At 37.6% G+C, this 22476-nt stretch overlaps 1 protein-coding gene across 1 annotated transcript in view; it reads right to left on the bottom strand.

Annotated features, from left to right (window-relative positions):
- LOC580791 (neurobeachin-like protein 1) overlaps positions 1-22476 on the bottom strand; it is a 72584-nt gene that overhangs the window by 24562 nt on the left and 25546 nt on the right. Inside the window, exons 9-35 of the mRNA XM_030974533.1 lie at positions 22258-22348; positions 21757-21869; positions 20995-21177; positions 20165-20411; positions 19364-19569; positions 18770-18891; positions 16499-16631; positions 15845-15964; positions 15113-15289; positions 14784-14925; positions 14008-14186; positions 13254-13431; positions 12283-12416; positions 11654-11810; positions 10564-10666; positions 10061-10208; positions 9456-9611; positions 8593-8746; positions 6650-7530; positions 5922-6161; positions 5395-5529; positions 5001-5189; positions 2938-3067; positions 1760-1944; positions 1007-1211; positions 340-353; positions 119-276 (exon numbers count right to left, since the gene is read on the bottom strand). Of these exons, the coding sequence (XP_030830393.1) occupies positions 119-276; positions 340-353; positions 1007-1211; positions 1760-1944; positions 2938-3067; positions 5001-5189; positions 5395-5529; positions 5922-6161; positions 6650-7530; positions 8593-8746; positions 9456-9611; positions 10061-10208; positions 10564-10666; positions 11654-11810; positions 12283-12416; positions 13254-13431; positions 14008-14186; positions 14784-14925; positions 15113-15289; positions 15845-15964; positions 16499-16631; positions 18770-18891; positions 19364-19569; positions 20165-20411; positions 20995-21177; positions 21757-21869; positions 22258-22348 (4880 nt within the window). The remainder of the gene's footprint in view (positions 1-118; positions 277-339; positions 354-1006; positions 1212-1759; positions 1945-2937; positions 3068-5000; positions 5190-5394; positions 5530-5921; positions 6162-6649; positions 7531-8592; positions 8747-9455; positions 9612-10060; positions 10209-10563; positions 10667-11653; positions 11811-12282; positions 12417-13253; positions 13432-14007; positions 14187-14783; positions 14926-15112; positions 15290-15844; positions 15965-16498; positions 16632-18769; positions 18892-19363; positions 19570-20164; positions 20412-20994; positions 21178-21756; positions 21870-22257; positions 22349-22476) is intronic.

Below are 22476 nucleotides of genomic sequence, written 5' to 3'. Positions count from 1 at the left end.
ATTTGTTCTCAACATATTCAAAATCAAGAAAAGATAATATTTCAAATTATGTCATCATGAATATTCGGAAACCTAAACCCTGGATCCCCAAACACAAGCAGAAATAGACAACACCTACCTCTCTGCCCATGCTCCCCTCTCACCAATCAGGAACCTCTTTGCAGCCCTCCATTGTCTCATAGTAGACTGATGCTGATTGGTTAGCTTGATGCACGTGGAGGCGTGTCTTGCATTCTCTGTCTTGCACATCGCGTTGAATGGCTCGATCACCTGGGTCTACAAACAGAAAACATTCAAATGATAAACATATATTTCACACAGGAAAAAATTGCTTTACACACTGAGTAAACAGCCTAATGAAGAACAAAGATTATATAATTTTTTTTATAAATGACAACAAATCATAATCATATTGTTTTATAGAGATACTAAAAACAATTTAAGATTAGTATCCTCAGAAAATACCAACCTAAAGAGAAAATAGTACATTTTAAATATTTTACAAGGTAATCTTTGATATAACATACCCATTTGTACAAGTGTCAGTCAATGAAAAGATTCTTCACTTTGCAAGTAAGTAGCCATATTTATCTTTTTAATAAAAGGCAGAGTATCATAACCATAGGGTTAAAACAACACTTGCAGTCATGTAATTGAATGTGAAAGGCCTGAAGTATCTTTATAATAATAATAATAATAATAATAATAATATGCCTATTTTACCCAGGGTAGTCTCATCAGTATTAATACTGTTCTCCCGAGGGCCCTGCAATCACATTATTAATCATATTATATTTATGACCCATCCTGCCAAGGAAGTGCATGTAAGATAAACATCAACCAGGTTAGCATCCACATTCTTCTTCAATGGCCAAGATGTCAAGTTGATGTTAATATATAAACATGTTTTATCGGTTCAGAGTTTTCAATCCATCAGTAAAGTTACAACAGAGGCTACAACATCACCTCGCAGTGAATCTAAGCTTGTTCTATTCCCAGTTTCAACATATCAAGCAACATTCTTTTTCTTTCCCTTCCAAAAAGCACACATCATGACTTACAGTGAATTTTAGCTTGCTCTCTCCTCTCTCCCGCTCTCTCTTATGGATATTGGTGTTGAGAACGTCAAAGCACTTCCGCCAGTACTTGGACATCTTGGCTGTGATGTCCGAGTAGTTGTTGGTGATGTACTCATGCATGAAGGGCTGCACCTGTTAGTTTAAAAGCAATATGTGATACATCATAACCTTAAAGTCTCAAAAATTTTATGAAGAATTTTCATATGTTTCTGTATGATAGATAAACCAAATTGAACTTCTTGAATATCTGAATCAATTATTCAAAAATAAAATCTGGCTTCTCTGATTTCGGCAACTTTTCACATCTTTGCAAAAGCAGAAACTCTAGGATATATCAACGATCAATGTGATTTTTGCTCTTTTAAATCATTCATGCTTATACACATATCTGGATAATTAATAATTAATTATTAATGGATATGTATACGTGTGTATGTGATATACAACAAAGAAATTAAATAACAGTCATTTTCCTGGCAAGAAATTGTCATGAATTAAAAAAAATTAAGTGATGTGTCGGTTGCAATTAAATTATTACATGGCATAAAGCTTTTGCAAATCTTAACCACTCGTAAAATTTGTTGACATTTCATGCCTGCAAATGTGTCTGCTTATATACAGTAACTCAACATGTAATGGGCTACAGTATATTGCTGAAATGTCATCATCATGTTTAATACCTGTTTCTCAATGTACATCCTCCACTCCTCCGATTTGCAGTACTCCTTGAAATCCTCAACGAACGTCGGACTGGTTTCGGTGGACGGGAGGTTGACCAGGAACGATGACATGCCCAGCTCATCCCTGTACTTATCAACCATGGCCCTGGCTAGAGGGATCATGTACGCAAAGGTATCCTCCTTTCCTGTATTGCGCAAACAAGAAATTAAAGTTTCCATTCAATCATTTTAATTTGTGTTTTTTTGCTTATCAATGTATGATGGTTGACTAACTACAGATTATTATGATACTTTCTTTGGCAACGTTTGCTCCAGAAAAAAAGGGAAAAAAAGAAGAAAAAGGCCAATGCACCAAAATCTGCTAAGTAGCCCTGGGGCCAGCATTGTTACATGATTGAACAACACATGCTATAGCAACAACTGCACCATAGGCAATATCCATCAGTAGATTAAGGTCTGATTACAACCCTAGATCCAGAACTGCAACTATTAAACTCTATCCCTAACTCCAAACCTAAAACATTATCACACCTAAATCCTCACCTCATATTCTTTATGAAATACAGCTGGGAGCGAACGTTGCCAGAGCAAGTGTCATAATAAATGTTAGACATGTTATAGATCAAGCAAACGACAGTATGTTGTATTCCATTGCAAATATAAGCCATGAGGTACAAATAGCTGGATACCGAGTGGGCAGTTGGGCAATGCATTCATGCACAAATTTAAGAGCTTGTGCCAAGAGGCCTTGATAATGAATGTAACAGAATTGTCTTGTTAAAGTTCCCCAATTATATCCTTCTTGCTACAGGATTGAGACACATTGATTATATCCTTGACCAAAGTTAGAAAATCAAAAGTTGTAATTGGGGCTTAGAAAATCTTGTTTCTAAATAGCAAATAGTAGAAACATTATACTGTTAAAAGTTTGATCCAACATGAAGTAAACCTGTTTGAAACATCGAGCCCCTACTACCACCCATCCTCTTTAACCGGCGCTATAGTTCTCTTTAGAACTATAGGCTCAAAGAAAGATTACCAACAGTCCTTTTCAGGCCTACACACACACACTCAAGAAAGGAAGATTACTGACAGGTCTTTTCTGGACTCCCCAATCCTCCCCTCTCTCACATGGTGCAACCGTAAGCCTACCGTATAACATGAAGTAAGAGTCTTACCATCTGTTTCATCCAGACTTTGGATGAGGGCTTCGTCTAGAGAGCCTAAGAAGAAGCATGCTTCGCTGGGTGACGTGATGGGACGAGACTGGATCAGGTGATGTAGTCTTGCAGATGCCATTGCACAGATCTACAATAGGAGGAAACAGAGCAAAGCAGATGAGATGTTAAGAACTTTCAAATCTTTACACTTTAAAAAAAAATACTTGAAAGGTCAATCCAGGATTAAAGATAAACTTGAGGTAAATATAGAAAATAAATTCACACAAAATCCAACAAAACCTACACTGAATGTTCAAGATTAAGATTAAATGAGACGTGCCAAATATTTTGGTAGAAAATGTAAAGTGGCTGAGTAATGAGCATAGAAAGATAAGGAAATCTGGGTAAGTAGGCCTGACACCATGTGCTTAGCACAGGTCACTGTGTGCAAATGGGAGTTGTGGTTTGTATTGAAGGTGATGCCAAGGAATTTTTTGTGCATTTGTTTTTATTTCACTGGTTCAAACTACCAATCTACTGCAGGATAAACAATCCAGAATAAATCATAGCAAGTTGTTCTCAAAATACGTTTCTGATACCAGAGCTCAAGATTAGTTCTTTTTAATTGGTCATCCTTATATGAAAATGTATGTACCACTGTTGGTAAATAAATCAAATTAAGATATCCATGAGCTGTGTGCATCAGTCCAATGTATGCCTCATTCTTGATAAATTCACTCCTGGAAATCTACAACACACTGGTCATGAAAATTAAGATAGAGCTTAACAATAAAACTGACAATTATTGAGGGTTAAATCTATGTTTTGGTTAATCATCATTTCCATAAAGAGATCCTTCCTGGGAAGCACAGCCCTGGAAGATACGAAAACTTGTACAATAAGAAAAAATGTGAACATGTTTATTACTCCCGGTAATCAAGAGAGAATGTTTTTACAAGATGCAGCACAAAAAACAAGCGTTAGAAGCAGATAGAGCCCTTGAAAATATCCCCTCATATGAATTACAACTTTGCCCACAGAAACCGCTGCATTGTAAATTAATTTATATGATATATATGTTTTCAAACAGAATTTAATTTGTTACATTGCATTGTAAATTGATTTATATGATTTATATGTTTATAAACAGATTATTGATGTACATCAATGAAGTTTAATAAATACAATACAATACAATACATGTATGACCCAATCTGGCACTCATGCACCGCTCAAACACATGACAAAGTTAATTTCTATCCTCATGCAATCTGTATACACTCCTCTAGACCGCTAGCGCAAGATTTGAAGGCGATATTGCAATTGCGTTGGGTCAGAGAATGCATATGGTACTCACATCACGGTCATTGCAAAAAGAAAACTTCATTAGCAGCAGTACTCCAAGTTTGTATATCTCCTTTCCCTACAAATCAGTATGGAAGGACGTAATTGAATTCTATCTAGTTCAGCTGTATATATTCTCTACTAAATGTATAATTATACAGTTGTTGTTGTTGTTGTTTTAGTTTTTAGGCGTGTATCATTCAATTATGTATATTGACGCCAAGCAATTCAATCCTTTGATTGTTAGTTGTGGAACATGCATAATATTCAGAAGGGGTTAAATTTCAATCAATCAACACTCTAAAATGAGTTGAATTATTTTGGCCTAGTAGCATTCCCAGAATGGGTTTCCTTACATACTGATGAAATAGCAATTTTTTTCCAAAAGTCAAAAGAAAATAAACAAATACAGTAGCAATTGCAAGGAGCCAATTATATACTCATATGCACATCCCTCTCTGATAAATGATTAAAATACATATACAACTTCTTCCTTATTCTAAATCACACTCTCCCCTCTTTCATTTTCTCTTTTGCTAATCATCTTTTCCTCTCCTCCCTCTCTCTTTCTCTTTCCCCTTCTCTCTCTCTCTCCCTCTATTTCTCTTATTCTTACCTCAAGGTTATTGTGAGAGGAGAACCTGAGCAGCAGTCTGAGTCCAAGATGAGACATCTCCTTCCATTCCTCGATGTGACTCGTATCCGTCCCTCTCTCTCTCTCTTTCCCTTATTCTTACCTCTAGGTTATTGTGAGAGGAGAACCTGAGCAGCAGCCTGAGTCCGAGATGAGACATCTCCTTCCATTCCTCAATGTGACTCATATCCGTCTCTCTCTCTCTCTCTCCCTCTATCTCTCTTATTCTCACCTCTAGGTTATTGTGAGAGGAGAACCTGAGCAGCAGTCTGAGTCCAAGATGAGACATCTCCTTCATTCCTCAATGTGACTCATATCCGTCTCTCTCTCTCTCTCTCTCTCTCTTTCCCTTATTCTTACCTCTAGGTTATTGTGAGAGGAGAACCTGAGCAGCAGCCTGAGTCCAAGATGAGACATCTCCTTCCATTCCTCAATATGACTCGTATCCGTCCCTCTCTCTCTCTCTCTCTTGCTCTCTCTCTCCCCCTTATTCTTACCTCAAGGTTATTGTGAGAGGAGAACCTGAGCAGCAACCTGAGTCCAAGACGAGACATCTCCTTCCATTCCTCAATGTGACTCGTATCCGTCCATACTTGAAGGATGTCCAGAAGGTCAACTACTCCTTCCTCCAGCTGTCAAAGGTCAAAGGTTAATCAAATCAAAGACAATCAGTCCTGGCCTTCTTTGATTTGAAAAATGTAATGTTTTGAATTACACTTTTGGGTGGTAACAAATATAAAGTTAGGAAAGTTTCACAAGGCCACAAAAACTGACAATAGTACATCACTTTGAAAACCTCTCTGCCAAATAGATTTGGCTATCTGGTATGAAATTATAATTTGACACTTCATTTTTTGCTGCCACCATTGCAGCCAGAAAACCTATATAAATATAAAAAATATCTCAAATTTTGTAGTAAATTTGTCCTAATATTTGTCAACATCTGAATCGAATGTGAATCAAATTTTCAACACAATATGATTTCTTCTCATCATGATCATCATTCTAAATCATTCTAAATCACCTTAACACTCCAGCTTGTTGGATCAGAGCCAGCGACACCGAACAAGAAATCATACACCAGCTTGACAAGATAGAGGGCGTTCTCTGCGTTAGCGGCCGTTGAGGTCCCAGCAGCCCTGATGGCCCCTGCAGCGCCCTCTAGGAGCTTCTCCAGCATCTGACGCTTTATCTGATTGGCAGGACGGAGGATCTGATGAGAGCTTGAGAGGTCAGCGATGCACTTGAAGATTTGACCTCTGGCCTAGTGAGGTCAAGGGGGGAAAAAAAGGAATGAGAGGGTTAGAGACGATAAGAGTGAAAGCGTGATATTAAGAAGAAAAGAAATGAGAGCAAGACAGGGTTGGAGAAAGTGGGAGGAGGGTGACACGATGAGAGAAAGTTGGTGAAAGCAAATAGGTAGAAGAAGTTTTTAAAAAAGAATGAAAAAAAAAAAAGAAGGTATTTTCACCATACACTTTACATGAACCTTTTTAACCTAATCTACGTACAACAACCATTAACTGTAGAAAATACTGGAATCACGGAAGCATTATAAATTTAGGAAATGCTGATTAATTGTAAGGAATAAGTAGTTTCTTTCTCTCCTACTGATATTCCAAGGTTCTAATCAAGTAAACAAAACATCACCTTTAGACAAGCTAAAACATGTTTGAGCACATGAAAAGTTTTGTACATCTAGACAAAAATAAAGTAAGTTAGACATAATTTTACTTAACACATTAGACTCACAATCCATGTATCCTCTGAGCTTCCATCGACTCCTAACCACATAATCTGAACACAAATCTCTATCAAGGTATCTACCAAAGTCTGTTCATTCCTTTCCTTCTGAATGATACCGCCAGGGCTTAGATCATAGATAGCGGTAGGCTCATCTCTCTCCGATAATAATGAAATATTCAAATCAGATGGCCTCGTCAGGCTCACACCACTATCAACAGCACAGAGTATGCTAGAATCGTCGGGTGTGTCTATGCTTAATGTGCTTTCCGTTGCAATGGAATCAGTATCAACAGATATAGGTAACGACCAGCTTGAATCGGACTGGGTTGGAAATGTACTTGGCATGGAAGGTGAGTTGTCGGAATTACAGTGTGTCCGATCGATTATTATTTGTGTTGTACTTGCGCAGATCGGCATCGTGGCTGCACGGCTCCTTTCCAACTTGTCTTGATCAAGGGATTCCGAGTTCAGAGAAGCCGACTCGTGATACGCAGCAGTTCCGTTGCTCGTCGTTGTGATCGAGTTTGAAAAGCCCTCTGCTGTGTTCGAAACGGATGTGAATGGTGGATGGTTAGAAGTCAAGGGAATGGCATCCATGTCTTCAGTTGTCAGACTGTCCAAGGACGACTCCGATGCCTGGAGCTGTTTGGTACTGAAGAAGCCGTTCATCTCCACACCAAGGAGGTTGTTGTCATTGTCCTGTGTCTTGATGATGAGCCGGGCGAGGGTGTCCTGCCACCCGGGTATCTTGGCTATCTGTGTCCTGGCGTCAGGCTGTGTGTAGAGGATGTGAAGAAGCTGGGTGCAGGCTTCTAACTTGACCAAGGCATTGGCTGAATGAAGCGTCTTCAGAACAGCAAGCAGGCCTCTATGATTCAGTTGACCCTCTGGAACAGAACAAATTATGTCATATGATGTCAATACTAGAATCTCAAAATTTCAAGTTCTATTCCTTAGAGACAGTATTCTTTCTTATTACGTTTTTTCTTTTCTCTTTCACGTGTTATGCACCCTTAAAAAAAAAATCATCACTTTCTTCTCTTTACCTTTAGTAACAAAACACAAATACTGTATTTCACTGTACAATCTTATTTTTGATAAAAAAGACCAAGAACATAAACATTGTTTTTTTCAGCCCAATATATCCAAAGAGTAAAGCGTGTATCAATTCAATGTTTAAAGGGAACCTAAACCTCCATACTAAGTTACTTTTATTGTAAAGTTTAAGATATTTGAAAAATATCAGTGAAAATTTGAACAAAATCTGGCAAGGAATAAGGAAGTTAGAGCTTTTTGAAATGACTAGTCACTAGAGGGCGGTATTCAATTTGATGACATCATCTGTGGACAACTCTCCATGCCTTGTGTACATAAAATTTCACAATTTTTTTGTTTTCTTCGTATTTATTTGTGTTCTTGATCCGACTTCATAATATGTGAAGTAGAATATCATTTTACATTCTATATCTTGCTTTCAGGGTAGTAGATTATCTCAATCACAAGAAAGAAGGAAAAACATGAAATTTGAAGTACAAAAGGCATGGAGAGTTGTCCACAGATGATGTCATCAAATTGAATACCACCCTTTAGTGACTAGTCATTTCAAAAAGCTCTAACTTCCTTATTCCTTGCCCAATTTTGTTCAAATTTTCACTGATATTTTTCAAATATCTTAAACTTTACAATAAAAGTAACTTAGTATGGAGGTTTAGGTTCCCTTTAAGTATATGATTTATCACCCTCCTTAGTAACAGTAGACCTGTATGTAAGACTACTTACAGAAGAAAAGAGAAGTGACAGGTGGTCTGTACGTAAACATTTCATTAGAATATATTCCAAATGAAAGACAGTTTAAGTGGAACAAACATTTATCAGAATAGACATTAAGTCTTCCCATAAGGTCGTAACCAAAGCAGGTTTTACATTATATGTAAAGAGTATGGTCTGACCTGTGACCAGTTCCACAAGTGTCCTGGCTACCGACATGCTGACGGCAGCATGTTCCATGAGTAAGGTTAGACCAGAGAATCCAATGTCTTGCAGACGGATCCTAGTCTTGTTCTTCTCCTGGACCTTGGTAGAGTGTAGCATCCCAGCAAACAGCTGAATGGAAGAGTGGGAGGGGGGGGGGGACAAAACATTGATAAAATCATAAGGAATCTGCTATTATAGGTGAGGAGATGCAATAATAACTTGGTTGTTTGAAACATAAAAGAAGAATACAAGAAACGCTATAATGCATCTTGGATAGGATGCTATATGAAGGTGTACATGTAATGTGTGGCAGAGTTATCACCTATGAACATTTAGGACCCACAAGACTCTTCATAAAGAGAAGGGGGGAAACTCTGATGTAGTGGTCTATCTGTGCAAACCAGTTAAATTGAGAGGAAAGACATCTGAGGGATATACACTGTAGTGATTGAGTTTGTCTTTTTACTGCCCTGTATAAAGGGTGATGCCAAATACTTAAAGATTAAGATAAACAAAGAATGACATGGGAAATCAAAGATGAAAGTAAGAACACCCCCCCCCCCCCCAAAAAAAAAAAGACACAGAAAAAACAATTTTCATAGAAAAAGAGGAGACGCGATGGCTCAGTGGTAGAGCAGTGATCTCATAACCGGGAGGTCCCTGGTTCGAAACCAAGTTGATGCACTAGTGCCCTTTGGTAAGGCATTAATCCTCATTAACAAGTCCCTTGGAGTTGCTTTCTTAGCAGCCAGGTAAAATAAACCATCAAACTAAACCAAAATCAAACCAAACCAAACAAAACCAAACCAACATGAGAAAAGTTAAAGATGGTACATACCTTGAGTACTCTGACCTGGACTCCATCTGAATACTCGGGCCTGGTCAGGAGGACATATAGGAGGTCTGCAGAGCCATGCTCATAGAGGAGGAGAAGCAGCTGATCCTTGCCTGGAGTCTCCATCAGGGACAACAAAAGATCCAGGGCCTCCTCAATCTAGAACAAATATCAAAACAATGAGAATTGAAGAAAAAAAGAACTTGAAGAACTAAAACAAAAGGTATAACATTTCATCTTGAAAATATTTGAAAAAGAGTTATATTCATAAGCCATTAATGCTGCTGGTACAATCTCTCATGAAGATCATTTAGCAGCATGATTATCAGTTTCTACTCTTCATTAACACACAATTTCTCCCCGCTTGATAATATTATATTTTCGATAAAGCTACACAAGCTACACAATCATGTACTGCCTTATTTTTAATGAGTAACAACCTGTCGTAAATGAATAAGTACATTTATATCAAACAAGCAGTAGTAATGTCAAAACAGATGTATATGAACCTAACTCAACACAACAGACAGAAACAGATCTTTTACAAAACATCAGCCAGCATTGTTTCAAAACTTGCAATTAGTAAAATTTGATGGTCCAGAACTTACCAGGGCCTGCTCCTTCACAGCTGCGATGAATCCTAGAATACACTGCAGCTCCTGATGGTTGATACTGCGGTAGACGTAGTACCGGATCAAACCTCGCAGGGAATGTCTGATGGCCTTGGAATCATCTACTGTGATATCTGTGTCACCACTGCGATTTAAACAAAGCAAACAGAAAAGTTGCTTGACATAGTTTGGTACTATATAAAATTTGTTCACATCTATACAGTTCTTCTCATACTCAAAATAACACAAAATTAAGGAGACCAAGAGAGTATCGCTGTTAGCGTGAACCTCTATCACTAATATCTCCCTCCCCCTCTTTCTCTCTCTTATTATCTTAACATTGATATCTATCTATATATGTGTACCATAGAAGTACTGATATAAAATATACCAGATATATAATTATTTTGTTGATGCAAGGAAACAAATACCCTTTAGCAGCTGTATATGATCTTTAATATAGAGTATTCACCATTTATAATATTCGACCTCATTCATACCTGTAGTATGCTCTGATGACATCTAGCATGAATTGCACTCCATATGCCTTGCGAAAGGTCTTCCTGTTATCCTTGATGATTGTTGCTAAGTACTGTATGTGACCTGAGTATACAGATGGGAGATTAGTGAGAAACATGATCTATGGAAAACACTGGTAGAACAAACATATCTTAATCTATAGAACCGCATAAAATGAGTAATTGACTGTATAAAAATCATTAATCTGGGGTTCAGAATAATAGTTGCGGTCGATATACATGTAGCGTCTTTCCATTGGATTAAAAGCAGTCTGACATTCCATCCATGAGTCAGTGTTAGAGTTTAATACATACATACAAGTTACAAGTTACCAAGAAGTGATGGTGTGAGTTTGGTGAATGCATATGTTTTCAGAAAATAATGTTTTCAAATTATGTTTGAATTGTTCTACTGTTGGTGATGATTTCAATGGAGGAGAGAGCCTGTTCCACAGTTTGGAAGCAGTAGAGGAGAAAGCTACATCGCCAGCTAGATTCCTCCAAATATAGTCATAACCTAATTCAACAAGAAGTTATTTGTCGCATTACAGCTTTGTTTTTCTTTTAGTTGCAAAAATTTCAATATGTATTAAAACAATATTATATAACAAGAACCAAAGGAAGTGGGTGGTGGAACAACAGGTCATTACAGGAAAAGAATAATCAGCTGATGAGCAAGACTTTTGAGATTAAATTAAAGATAGCAACAGAGATTTTGGCTGCCTAAGAATACCCGCTCGGAAACAACAGACCTGAATATTTTAGAGATAACTTCCCTTTATCTCTCTCTCTCCCTCTTTATCTCTCTCTCTCCCCCTCTCTCTCTCTCTCTCTTTCTCTCTCTCTTTCTTTCTTTCTCTCTCTCTTTCTCTCTCTCTTGCTCTGTCTATCCCTCTCCCTCTGTCTCTGTCTCTCTCTTGCTCTCTCTCCCTCTCTCTCTCTCTTGCTCTGTCTCTCTGTCTCTCTCTCTCTTGCTCTGTCTGTCTCTCTCTCTTGCTCTGTCACTCTCTCCCTCCCTCCCACTCTCTCTCTCTCCCTCCTCTTCCTCCCTCTTCTGTGCTGCATTGTTTACCTATCCTAACAGGGAAATCACTCCTGCTCCATATCCTGAAGTCAAAGAGAAGGTGACGGTGAGCCGACTTTAGGAGATGAGGGCTTCCTGCGCAGACAGACTCAACCAGGAGTTGAACCGCCATCAGGACATTGACGTCTATCAGGGAAGACTCCGCCTGCAGGAAGGAAAAGGAAGGCGATGGCAATAATTTAATGATTGAAAGTATTTTGATGATTTAATCAGCAACAACACAACAGCATTGACGATGTACCAATTAATAAAAGGGCAAAACTATGAAAAAGAAAAATGATACAAAAATATTATTATACAATATTCTTGGATAATATCAAACTAATGACAATGCTTCTTGTGGAGAACAACAATAATGCTAACAAAATTAATGCTTACAATGAAAATATTAAAGATCATAAAGATCACTCTACACAGTAATACTAATTGATTAAATAAAAATGCCACCCGTCTCTAAAATTGTGTGTCAAAATCTTCATCCCAACACATAATTTCAAACATCAGATTCCTTGAGATGTTGTTTAACCAACTTTATACAACTTCATTTTGGTATAACACACATTTCCTCAGACTTTAATTTGAGATATCTAAGGTTGGGTATTCAGTGGGTTAATTACCTTCTGGAGTAGAGCTCCTATTGTCGCTAGACCTTGTGTTTTGTGAAGGAGTTCTTGGTTGATGGAATGTCCAATACAAACATTCTTCAGGAGTGATAGAAAGCCTGAGATACGATTCCTCTCTAGCCGTGCCTCTGTACATAAAACGTGGTACACATGAATGAGTCGGAGACTGACTGGTTAAACATTATAGAATGTATCAACATGACAAACTAGGAAACAAAATAATAGCTCAACCCATTTATCAAAATTCTTCTGTAATTGGCCTCCTGATTCTGTCAATGAATGAATGAATAAATGAATGAATGAATTAATCGATCCATTGACTGGTCCATCCGTTCGTCCGTCTACCAATCCTTTCATCCGTCCATCAATCAAATCAATCAATCATTCAATTAACTTAATCAACATGCACTTACTCAATCACAGATCACTCACTCAAACACTTATTAAATCAACCAGTCACCTAATCAACCTTATAATAAACCATCCAATCAAACATTCAATAAGTAAACTTACAATCTGATGAGGCCATCATTTGGTGTCATGATCAAGATCATCACTACTTTTGTCACTATCACCACAATATTTATCATTAACTTCCATTAAAGAAATGACGTAGTCGGGTGGTTTAAGCACATGACTTGCTATTCAAAGGTCGTGGTTCGATCCCCGACACAGCACTAATGTCCTTTGGCAAGGCATTAATCTTTATTTGCCACTCAATACCCAAGAGAGAAATGGGGACCTGGTAGGATGACAAAGCATTTGTGATAGTAATTGCCTATGCCCTCACGGCGACCACATGGTAGGAATACTCCCCAGGGAGTGGAGATGGTGCACATTGTGTGTGAATGAATCCGATGACCGGGGTAATAATATTTGTAAAGCGCTTAGAGACGATATACAGTACCGGATTAAGCACTATATAAATTGAAAATTACCTATTAACTTCCATCAAAGAAACTCACCACATTGCATATTCATTGGTAGGATCTCCCAGTCAGTGTCCACATTCTCCACATTGACTGATGCTGTTGGGGATTCTACTTCCTCTGGGGTCGTGACCTCTGACCCTGCTTGGCCTTGGAGTGACAGTTCCAGGAGGGGAAAGAGTCCCTGCACCCCTCCTATGCAATTCAGTACATCCTGGAAGTTGAGGATAGAGTATAATTAAGATATGTTGCACAAATAAGATTTACATCAGACCAAATCTCTTGTTTCTCATCTCTGATATAGACTTGTACATCTTGATCATGTTTGAATATGAAGGATCTTCATCAAGTTTTCTCATTATCCCCTTAACGCATTTTTGAATTTTGATTTCAATGTTTTTTTCAGGTACATATTTGAAATATAGTTCTCATGAAACTGCTAACTAGTTGTGTAAAAATGAATAATAATTTTTTTAATTGAATTAAAGAAATCTAAAATTTTCTACGAAGACTGATCACAGACACTTTTCTTCCAGCTTATTCTACATGTACATTAACTCTACAACACTGGAGTTTGAATTTCTGCTGAATGACTTTTCTAGCTTTAATTAGGCCACATAATTGTGAAGGTTGAATTTCAGCTTGTTCAAATCGATGAATTCCACATAAAAATAACAGTTCTCTTACATTTGTGAGTAGAGTCTGTGAAAATGGCAGCAATGGCCCAGTAATGGTTAACTACTCAAATACATGGGTGCCTACCGTAAACACGCCGTCATCATGAACCTACCTTGAGACGACCAGTACTACAGCTGTGACCCGTCAGAGAGCCATCATAGGGCTGGTTCCTGGACAGATCCATACAGGTACTGTCCTTGCAAGCCTTACCATGGTAGTAGATCAAGACCTTGCTGTTCAGGTCTGCCAGGTCGGGGTCGTCGACCTGAAACAAGGTCAGTACGTTGGGACCTATTGGAAAAAAGAAGGGAGTTTATTAGAGCTATGGTATGTAAAAGATGAGAAATATCTGTTTAATTTTTAGCCTATAATTGATAACCATTACCTTTCATGTCCTACCTTTTCTATTGCACTTTTGTACATATTTATCATGTATTTCATCTTTCGCACAAGCTTACGCCTTGAGCATTTGATCGTCTAGTGGATTTGGCACCATACAAACCTTACATGTATGTATTATTATTATTATTAATATTGTTTCATTTATGAATTCATACAATTTTTTTTTTCTTTATTGGAAGTCTATATCTTGAATAGCTTAGTTTATCAAGGGAAACCTACATCATATCATTTGGACGCAAAAATGATGCCTTCTGATTCTTAGGGCATTTTTAATTAAACATATCAACAAAATACACGTAATCATACCAGACGAAAACTGTTAACAATAAATATGTCAGAAACAGGAAAATGACAAAAAATTCTTGAAGTTGAATGCATACATGATATAATATGCATGATCTTCTTTTCAGATGCTTAAATCTTAGTTTGTTGCAGCAAGCCTTTATCCTGTACCTTTTAAAAGTAATGGACAACACATATACTCACCAGCGGCATAAAGTTTCTTGACCTGAAGTGGGGTGAGGGTATCATAGAACACACACGCACTACCCATCTGACCTTGCAGTGACCTTGAGGAACCCCATTCAAGGTACTTCATGTCTGCTGGAACCATGCTGATAGGGGTTTCCTGGGAAATAAATTGAAAGGTCAGATGTCATTGGTTAAATATTGAATTGAATTATACAGTTTAGTAAAAAGACTTTTGTGGATAGGTTGCTTTTGATCAATAGTATATTACATTTCATTTAGAACATACACAAACACACACAAAAACGGCCACAAGCCTTAAATTCTTGTAATCCCTTTAACGTTACCTCTGACATAGACTGTGACTGGCCTTTCAAGACACGCAGGGTAAACGGCCTCTTAGACGAGATGGTGGTCGTCGATGTCGATCGCGGTCTCATCGCGACGGCGGTGGAATCAATCTCATCCTCCTGCTCCAGGGAATTGAAGGTCGGCGGAGAACTGATGAAGCTGGAGACAAAAGGCTGTGCAGGAGAGAATGATATCAAAAGAATAAGTGATGATAACTTGAATAGTATGATTGAATGTTGTTTATATAGATGTTATAGTTACATTAAAGAACTGTCTTGCATATTTCTGAACAAAGCCAAATTTAAGAATAAGGAGTTCTTAATTCCCCAAGATACTAGGATCGGTTACCCTGTTTGGGATACTAAAGAATGTTATAAAAACATATTTTCTGCATTCGAGATCTTTTAAAATCATTCAATCTTCTATAAAATTCAAATATGGGGTGTGTACTGGTATATGTGTCAAACAATGCTACTGAGACAGAGAGAAGAAGAGATAGAGAAAGTAAGAGAGAGAGAGAGAGAGAGAGAGAGAGAGAGAGAGGGGGGAGGGGACAAAGGCATTCAAAAGAGAGAGAGAGAGAGATAGAGAAAGAAAGAAAAAACAATAGATGAAAAAGCAAAAGAAAAAGAAAGATGAATGGCAGCAAAGATAGTATTTTGACAGAAATAGACAGAGAACTTGAGACTTAGACAGATTGAAATATGCAAAACAAGATTATGACTTACCTCTCCCATGGCAGGAAACTTGAGCTGTGATGTTTGCCTGAGATAACCATCAATAAAGGTGGAAAGCTGACTCTGAACAAAGGGACGCTTGGAGCCATAGTGGACTATGTTTACTTGATGCTGCATCAGAAATAGAGATACAGAAAACTTTTATTGGTTTGAGCAATAAGTATAGTTTCACCTTCTACCGACCTTTTGATCCATTCCTGCGAATGATTCAGCTTGGCAAGATTCATAAGAGGGGAAATACTTGCTAATTTCGTAATTGGCAGACTCTTGAACCATGTTTTAGATACCGAGTTCAAATGCACAAGAATGTTGCACATGACAAAATTGGAAAATTCAGAGTGCATGCAAACTAAATATCAAGTAAATATTAACCAAAGTCACAAGATTTGATCACACCAAATTATTTGGACACTGAGCAGTAAATAAAATATACAGGTGTTTCTAGTACTGGCTGAAAATGTGGCTTGTTTTAAGCATGAATTTATCTCATTTATGATCCAAATATGCTTGTATTTTACCGAACATATCCATGTTTATTGGACATACAGTGTAACATGAATTTATATATTACTGCAAATAACTCCAAAATCTATGTAATCATTAATATTGGAATATTGAACAGGGGAAAAAATGATCAGTTCTTACCCAGTTATTATCAGTGATTGGATAATCAGTGAGAGAGACAGAGAAGAATTCTTTCTTGGTGCAGATGGCTACAACCAGGACACCATCCAACGTGAAGAACGCTTCAAACCCACATCCACTGGCAGTGTAGAAACTAATCAGGTGAATGGAAGAGAATCAGATCAATAATAATAATGATAATAATAATTTGCCGTTCTTGTAAAACGCATATCACATTTACATGTATGAGATCACATCTCTATGAGCTTCCAAAGGACTTTGGATATTATTACCCCTGCTTTAGCTCTGGCAACCGTAGCGCTCAGAGCATTCAAGAAATGAATCCTACCAGATACCCACTTACTACATCTGAGTCGAGTGTGACAAATGTAGATTAATATCTTGCCAAAGAACATTAGTGCCGCAGTGGGATTCTAATTCTGTACCTTGTGGTTCACAGTCCAGAGATTTATCCACTAGATCACATCAACAGTATAGTACAGTATCATAAAACAGTTACTGTACACCGAGTTGTGATTGCATTAGTGATAACACAGTAAGTAACTCTCTATGCCCTTTACAGATATTATTCAGTCCAAACCAAGATCAACACGTGTGCACACAATGTCAGCCAATCTTCATACTTACTTACTTACTTGGGTATACTTGGGTGTAGAGACTGGAAGCTTAGCTTATTTGTCCCTCTTTACTGTTGCATCCCGTCTCAAGTATGGTTCAAACTTAATTGGATTGTTTTTCCAATACCTTTCTAGGGATGACTTGAATTGGTTAATGGTGGCAGCATTGACTACTTCCTTAGGCAGTGCATTCCAATTGTTTACACTCCTTATTGAGAAACTATACTGCCTAAGTCTTGTGTTAAAACGTTGTTTGACAATCTTAAAATCATGTCCTCTTGTTGTTGATCCAGTGGCAAGTTGAAAGAATTTTGAAGGATTCACTCTGTCAAAGCCTTTCAGGATTTTGAATATCTGTATCTGGTCTGCTCTTTGTCTTCTGTAAGCCAAAGTAGGAAGTTGTAGTTCTCTAAGTCTGTCTGGGTATGCTTGTTGTTTCAGTTCAGGAAGAAGTCTGGTGGCCCTCTGCTGGACTTTTTCTAGTATGTCTTCATCTCTCTTGAGTATTGGGCACCATACAGAGTTGCAGTATTCTAGTGTTGGTCGAATAATAGTTTTGTAGAGACTAAGGAACCCCTTCTTTTGCAAGGCTGAAAACGACCTTTTTATCATTCCTAGCTTAATGTTGGCTCTCTTGGCAGCATCTGCTGCATGGGTGCTAAAAGACAGGTTCTGTTGAAACAGCACTCCCAAATCTCTTTCTTCATCGTCAGATGGAACTGTAAATGTATTTGTACCAACAGCCAGTGTGTATTCAAATCCTTGGTTCTTTCTTCCATAATGAAGTACTTTACATTTACTTTCATTAAAGGGCAATTGCCATACATTGGACCAGTTTGTTACGGTGTTGACATCCATCTGTAGCAAATCTGAGTCGGCTTTAGAGTCCACTGTCCTGTATAACTTGGTGTCATCGGCAAAAAGCTTCATGTGGGAGTCAACCGTTGATGGCAGGTCATTGATGAAGATATTGAACAATGTTGGTCCGAGCACACTTCCCTGCGGAATACCGCTTGTCACAGGAATGGATCTCGACTCTTTCCCATTTACTGCAACTTTCTGAGTCCTGTCTGAAAGGTAGTCTTTAATCCAGGCAAGTAAGGGACCTTCTATTCCATAAGACTGAAGTTTACATATGAGCCGTTGATGTGGCACGCTGTCGAATGCTTTTCGATAATCCAGATAGACGCAGTCTACATTATGCCCCTGGTCAATGACATCTGTCCACTCCTCGCAAACTTCTAATAGCTGAGTCGAACAAGATCTTCCAGCCCGAAATCCATGTTGTTCATCACACATTAACTTGTTCTGCTCTAAATGATGTATGACATGCTTTCTTACTAGTTTCTCCATAGACTTGCAAATAATGGATGTCAGACTCACAGGTCGGTAGTTGGTAGTTGGTAGTTCATTCCTTAACACCTATAATCATAGTTCTAATATAACTTATGACTGTTTATTTGTTTGTGCAAACAGAACACCACACAACTGCAATGAAGAGATCTTTTAAATAAAAACATTGCAAACAATTTGAAAGTAATTTTTTTAATCCAATCACCCCTTTGCCTACTGTAACCAGGTGGTTTATGTATTAAACACATGGGGAATATTATAATTCAGTATTCAATGGGTTAAATAACAGAAAGGTGAGTACCTGTAGAGCTGCCTTCTGTAGAGCCCCTTCTCAAGGGTGACAGGTGTGGTGTTGAGACACACCCATGTATGAAAGCTGAAACTACTACCGGGCCACTTCTTGATCACTGGTATTGAGATACCCTGTACAAAGAAATGAGAGAATATGTATTGAGATATCATAAGGAAACATAAGGAAAACAATATGTACATATCAGATATCTTACTGTGTACATCAATGAAAAAGGAAATACATGCACACGTTTGTCCAGAATATCAACTGGACGAGCTATACATGTAGTAAACAAAATGGTTTTCAATATTTATTTTCCAAGAATGAATTAAATAAAATTACAAATCAATGCACATGGTAATAGGGGTTATATAAACAAAGAATTAAAATCCATTTTGAAATAGGCTTCTGTGCAGAGTCTGTCCTTCAACAGCCACCTTATGAAAATCAGTCCCATTGCTAGTGCTCAAGAATGGACATACATTTGCTGTCAATAAAGTTATTATCACTTATTGTCAAGAAAGATATGTTGTTCACTGTATGATTAGGGGAATAAAATAAGCTCTTATAAAACGGTATCATGGAAAACATGGAGTATCTTACTGTTTCATCGGCTTGAAAGTCAAAGTAGTGATGAGCGCTGAGCTTGCCCTCCTTCCGAGCCATTCTAGACAGCGCCCTCATGAGTCTCGTGCAATTACCAGACAGTGATTGGTCATCCTCGCCTCTCATCAAGCCAATCAGAGTCTTGAGTTGGGATGATGTAATGCTGTAAGCTCCAAGTGACTCTAGTAGGCCTATTAACCTCTCTGGATTAAAGAAAAGAAAACAATCAGAGAAGAACGATTGAAGTCAGTATCATCATGAGATAAACATAAAGTACCTAGAGCATTTATGAGCTTTAATCATGCGAATGACGTGTATGTGTAACTGATCTTGGCGTTTAACTGCCTTGGTAAAAATTGAGAAATTTACAGAGAAATTAATGTTTATTCAAATTTTCATTTGGTTTTGAGTGACAAGCTGAACAGAATATCTTTATTTGTGGAGGTGTTGTTTTCTAGTTGACAATCATCAGATTGGTATGGCACTAATATCCGTTGACAAAAATTTATCTACATTTGCCACTCTCCACCGAGGTGAAGTAAACAGGTACCCTGAAGACTGCTTGAGCACTTATCATGATACTTGTAGCTAAGCTAAAGGTGGGGGTAATACTATGATTGCAAGGCCCAAAAGAAGAACAACAAGGCTACCTGGGATAAATATGACTATAACAATTTAAGCCACAAGAAAGAAAACAAGATTTATAGAACACAATATTAAAGAAGTAGTTGATTTTTACATTCTATGATTTTATTCAAGCTATTTTATTATTCAAGTCTAATTAGATTCACATCATACCTTCCGTTTTCCGATGCAACTGTTCCCTGCACTGCAGAGCTCTGATGACCCCTGACACGATACCGTCATAGCAACACTGCATGCGGTTATAGTCACATGACACGCAGCTGTGGGCCAGGCCGTCGACGACAAACTCCTGTAGGGTGGGGTTGTGATGGATGAGGGGGAGGAGGAAGAGGAGGAGGGAGACCACGCCCGTATTCTGGATGAGCAGCTTGTTGTCTGGTTTGTAAGGTGTGTCAAATACCTAGGAGGAGAAAAGAAAAAAATTTAAGCCTTGGGAAAGTGTGCATTTTGTTATTTATGATTCTTGGTGAGAAAATGTAGATCTTGATCTTAATAAGATTATGTTTGTCACAAATAAAGCAATACAGTAAAATGGAAATTATGAATGATTTTTATACATTCCTCCATAATATTCTTTTCTTTCACTTTAAAAAAACTTGAATGTCAAATTTCATTTAACGAGGTGACTATATTGATACATGAACAGCTTGATGTGGTCTTATTTAGGTATATTGTGTTATTCTGTATCTTGCACTGTAACACTGTTAAACCTTCTATAATTTTGCAATTTTTTTTTTTCTCTAAAAGTATAGAGTAAATGAAAGTAATTTAGAGCCATGATGTATTTAACTTATTGTTAACCCTTAGTTTGGTGTCTTGTTTCATATATGTCTTTCAATACAGGATTTCACGAGAACAGCTTATTGCATTGGTCTAGTTTAAGAAGATGAACAAACACAGTTTACCTCCATATTGTTTTGAAACATCACATGACATTACCATAAGTGACCTTTAGATTTGAACAGAGAGTGGATCTTACGTACCATGTCCATCAAGGTTTCAATGAGTTCCTGCGATGGAGTCCCTAGTCGATCGATCAGCTCCCCAAGCTTGTCGTATCCTATCGTCTCTTTGAAGATCTCCTTGGCGTAAAGAGACCCGTTGAGAATAGCACCAAGGAGATGAACAGTGAAGAAGACGGCTAATTGCTTGTTGCCATCGGAAACCTATAACGATACAATATTACAAGACTTACATCTCTTGAAGACTACATGTTTGTAAACAGACAGATTCTTAAACATGATACTATAGGAAAAATAGTTGTGTGACTGCCATATGCAGAAGAAATAAAACAATACTATAATGAGAAATACACAAATAGACACAAACTGTTTTATGAGAAATATAAGAGAGAGAGATAGAGAAAGAGAGAGAGAAAGAGAGAGAGAGAGAGAGAGAGAGGGAGAAAGAGAGAGAGGGAGAAAAAGAGAGAGATATATATATATTCTAGTTCCAGGTAAACCGTTATACATGAAGACATATAATGCAATGCTTAAGTATGGTCTAGTAAAACATTTCTTTCTCAGAGTGGTTTGCAAACATGCCACTATGCACAGAACTGCAATTTTTTTTTTAATTTTTTTTTTTTTTTTTTGGGGGGGGGGGGGCAAGAATTCATTTATCTATCATGAAAATCAAGCAAATAGACCTACACTTAACCCATTAAAACTACCAAAACAAATTCTATCATTAAGTAACATCCATTTTGGATAGATCCATTAAAAAAAAATAGGACAAAGACTTACCGTTGCTGTTTCTAAGATGGTCAATAGAGTTGTGAATACATCTGCTTTGACAAATGCCCTCTGGAGGCTGCTCTTGTTGCTGCAAGAATCTAATAGTGTCTGAGGGATGCTTCCTGTGAGATTAAAGAAGCAACATGAACTATATCTTCTCTAATTGGTGCTAATAGAAGCAGACTAGAGTTGAAAGCTATGAAATACCAGAGTCGTATCGAAATGAGGTCGATGTGACAATCTATTACATTACTAATCATTTTTAGCTTGTTCAAAGTAGTCTAAAGATGTACAGATTGTGTCCACAGGGATAATTGAGATGTCTTTTTGTTTCAATCACAATTTATGATTTCTCCTTCATTCATACAAATTTTTCCAGCATTTTATTTATATTATACTAATGATATTTGGTGCTATCAGTGTAATGTATCTTGCTCTTGTGTGTCTGAGTGGGAAGATATGTGACTTCAACACAAAATAGCTTGAAAACAATCTTCAAAATGAACTTACTGAATATTGCATATTGTACATCACTGTTTCTATGGCTACTCCTCAAAGCCTGAAGAAGCTGCTCCAACAACTCACTCAACTCTACCTGCCTCTGTTACGCAAAGAAAATTAGTCAAATACAAATGAATCAATATAAAGTTCTGGCATTATTTAACAGTGATATACATGCATAACAGTGAGTAACACACATATACATTTCAACAATAAAATACACCTTTA

The sequence above is a fragment of the Strongylocentrotus purpuratus genome, unplaced genomic scaffold, assembly GCF_000002235.5.
Source record: "Strongylocentrotus purpuratus isolate Spur 01 unplaced genomic scaffold, Spur_5.0 spur5_scaffold_7, whole genome shotgun sequence".
In the NCBI taxonomy this organism is placed as follows: Eukaryota; Metazoa; Echinodermata; class Echinoidea; order Camarodonta; family Strongylocentrotidae; genus Strongylocentrotus; species Strongylocentrotus purpuratus.
This window is presented reverse-complemented; position numbering and strand designations above follow the sequence as displayed.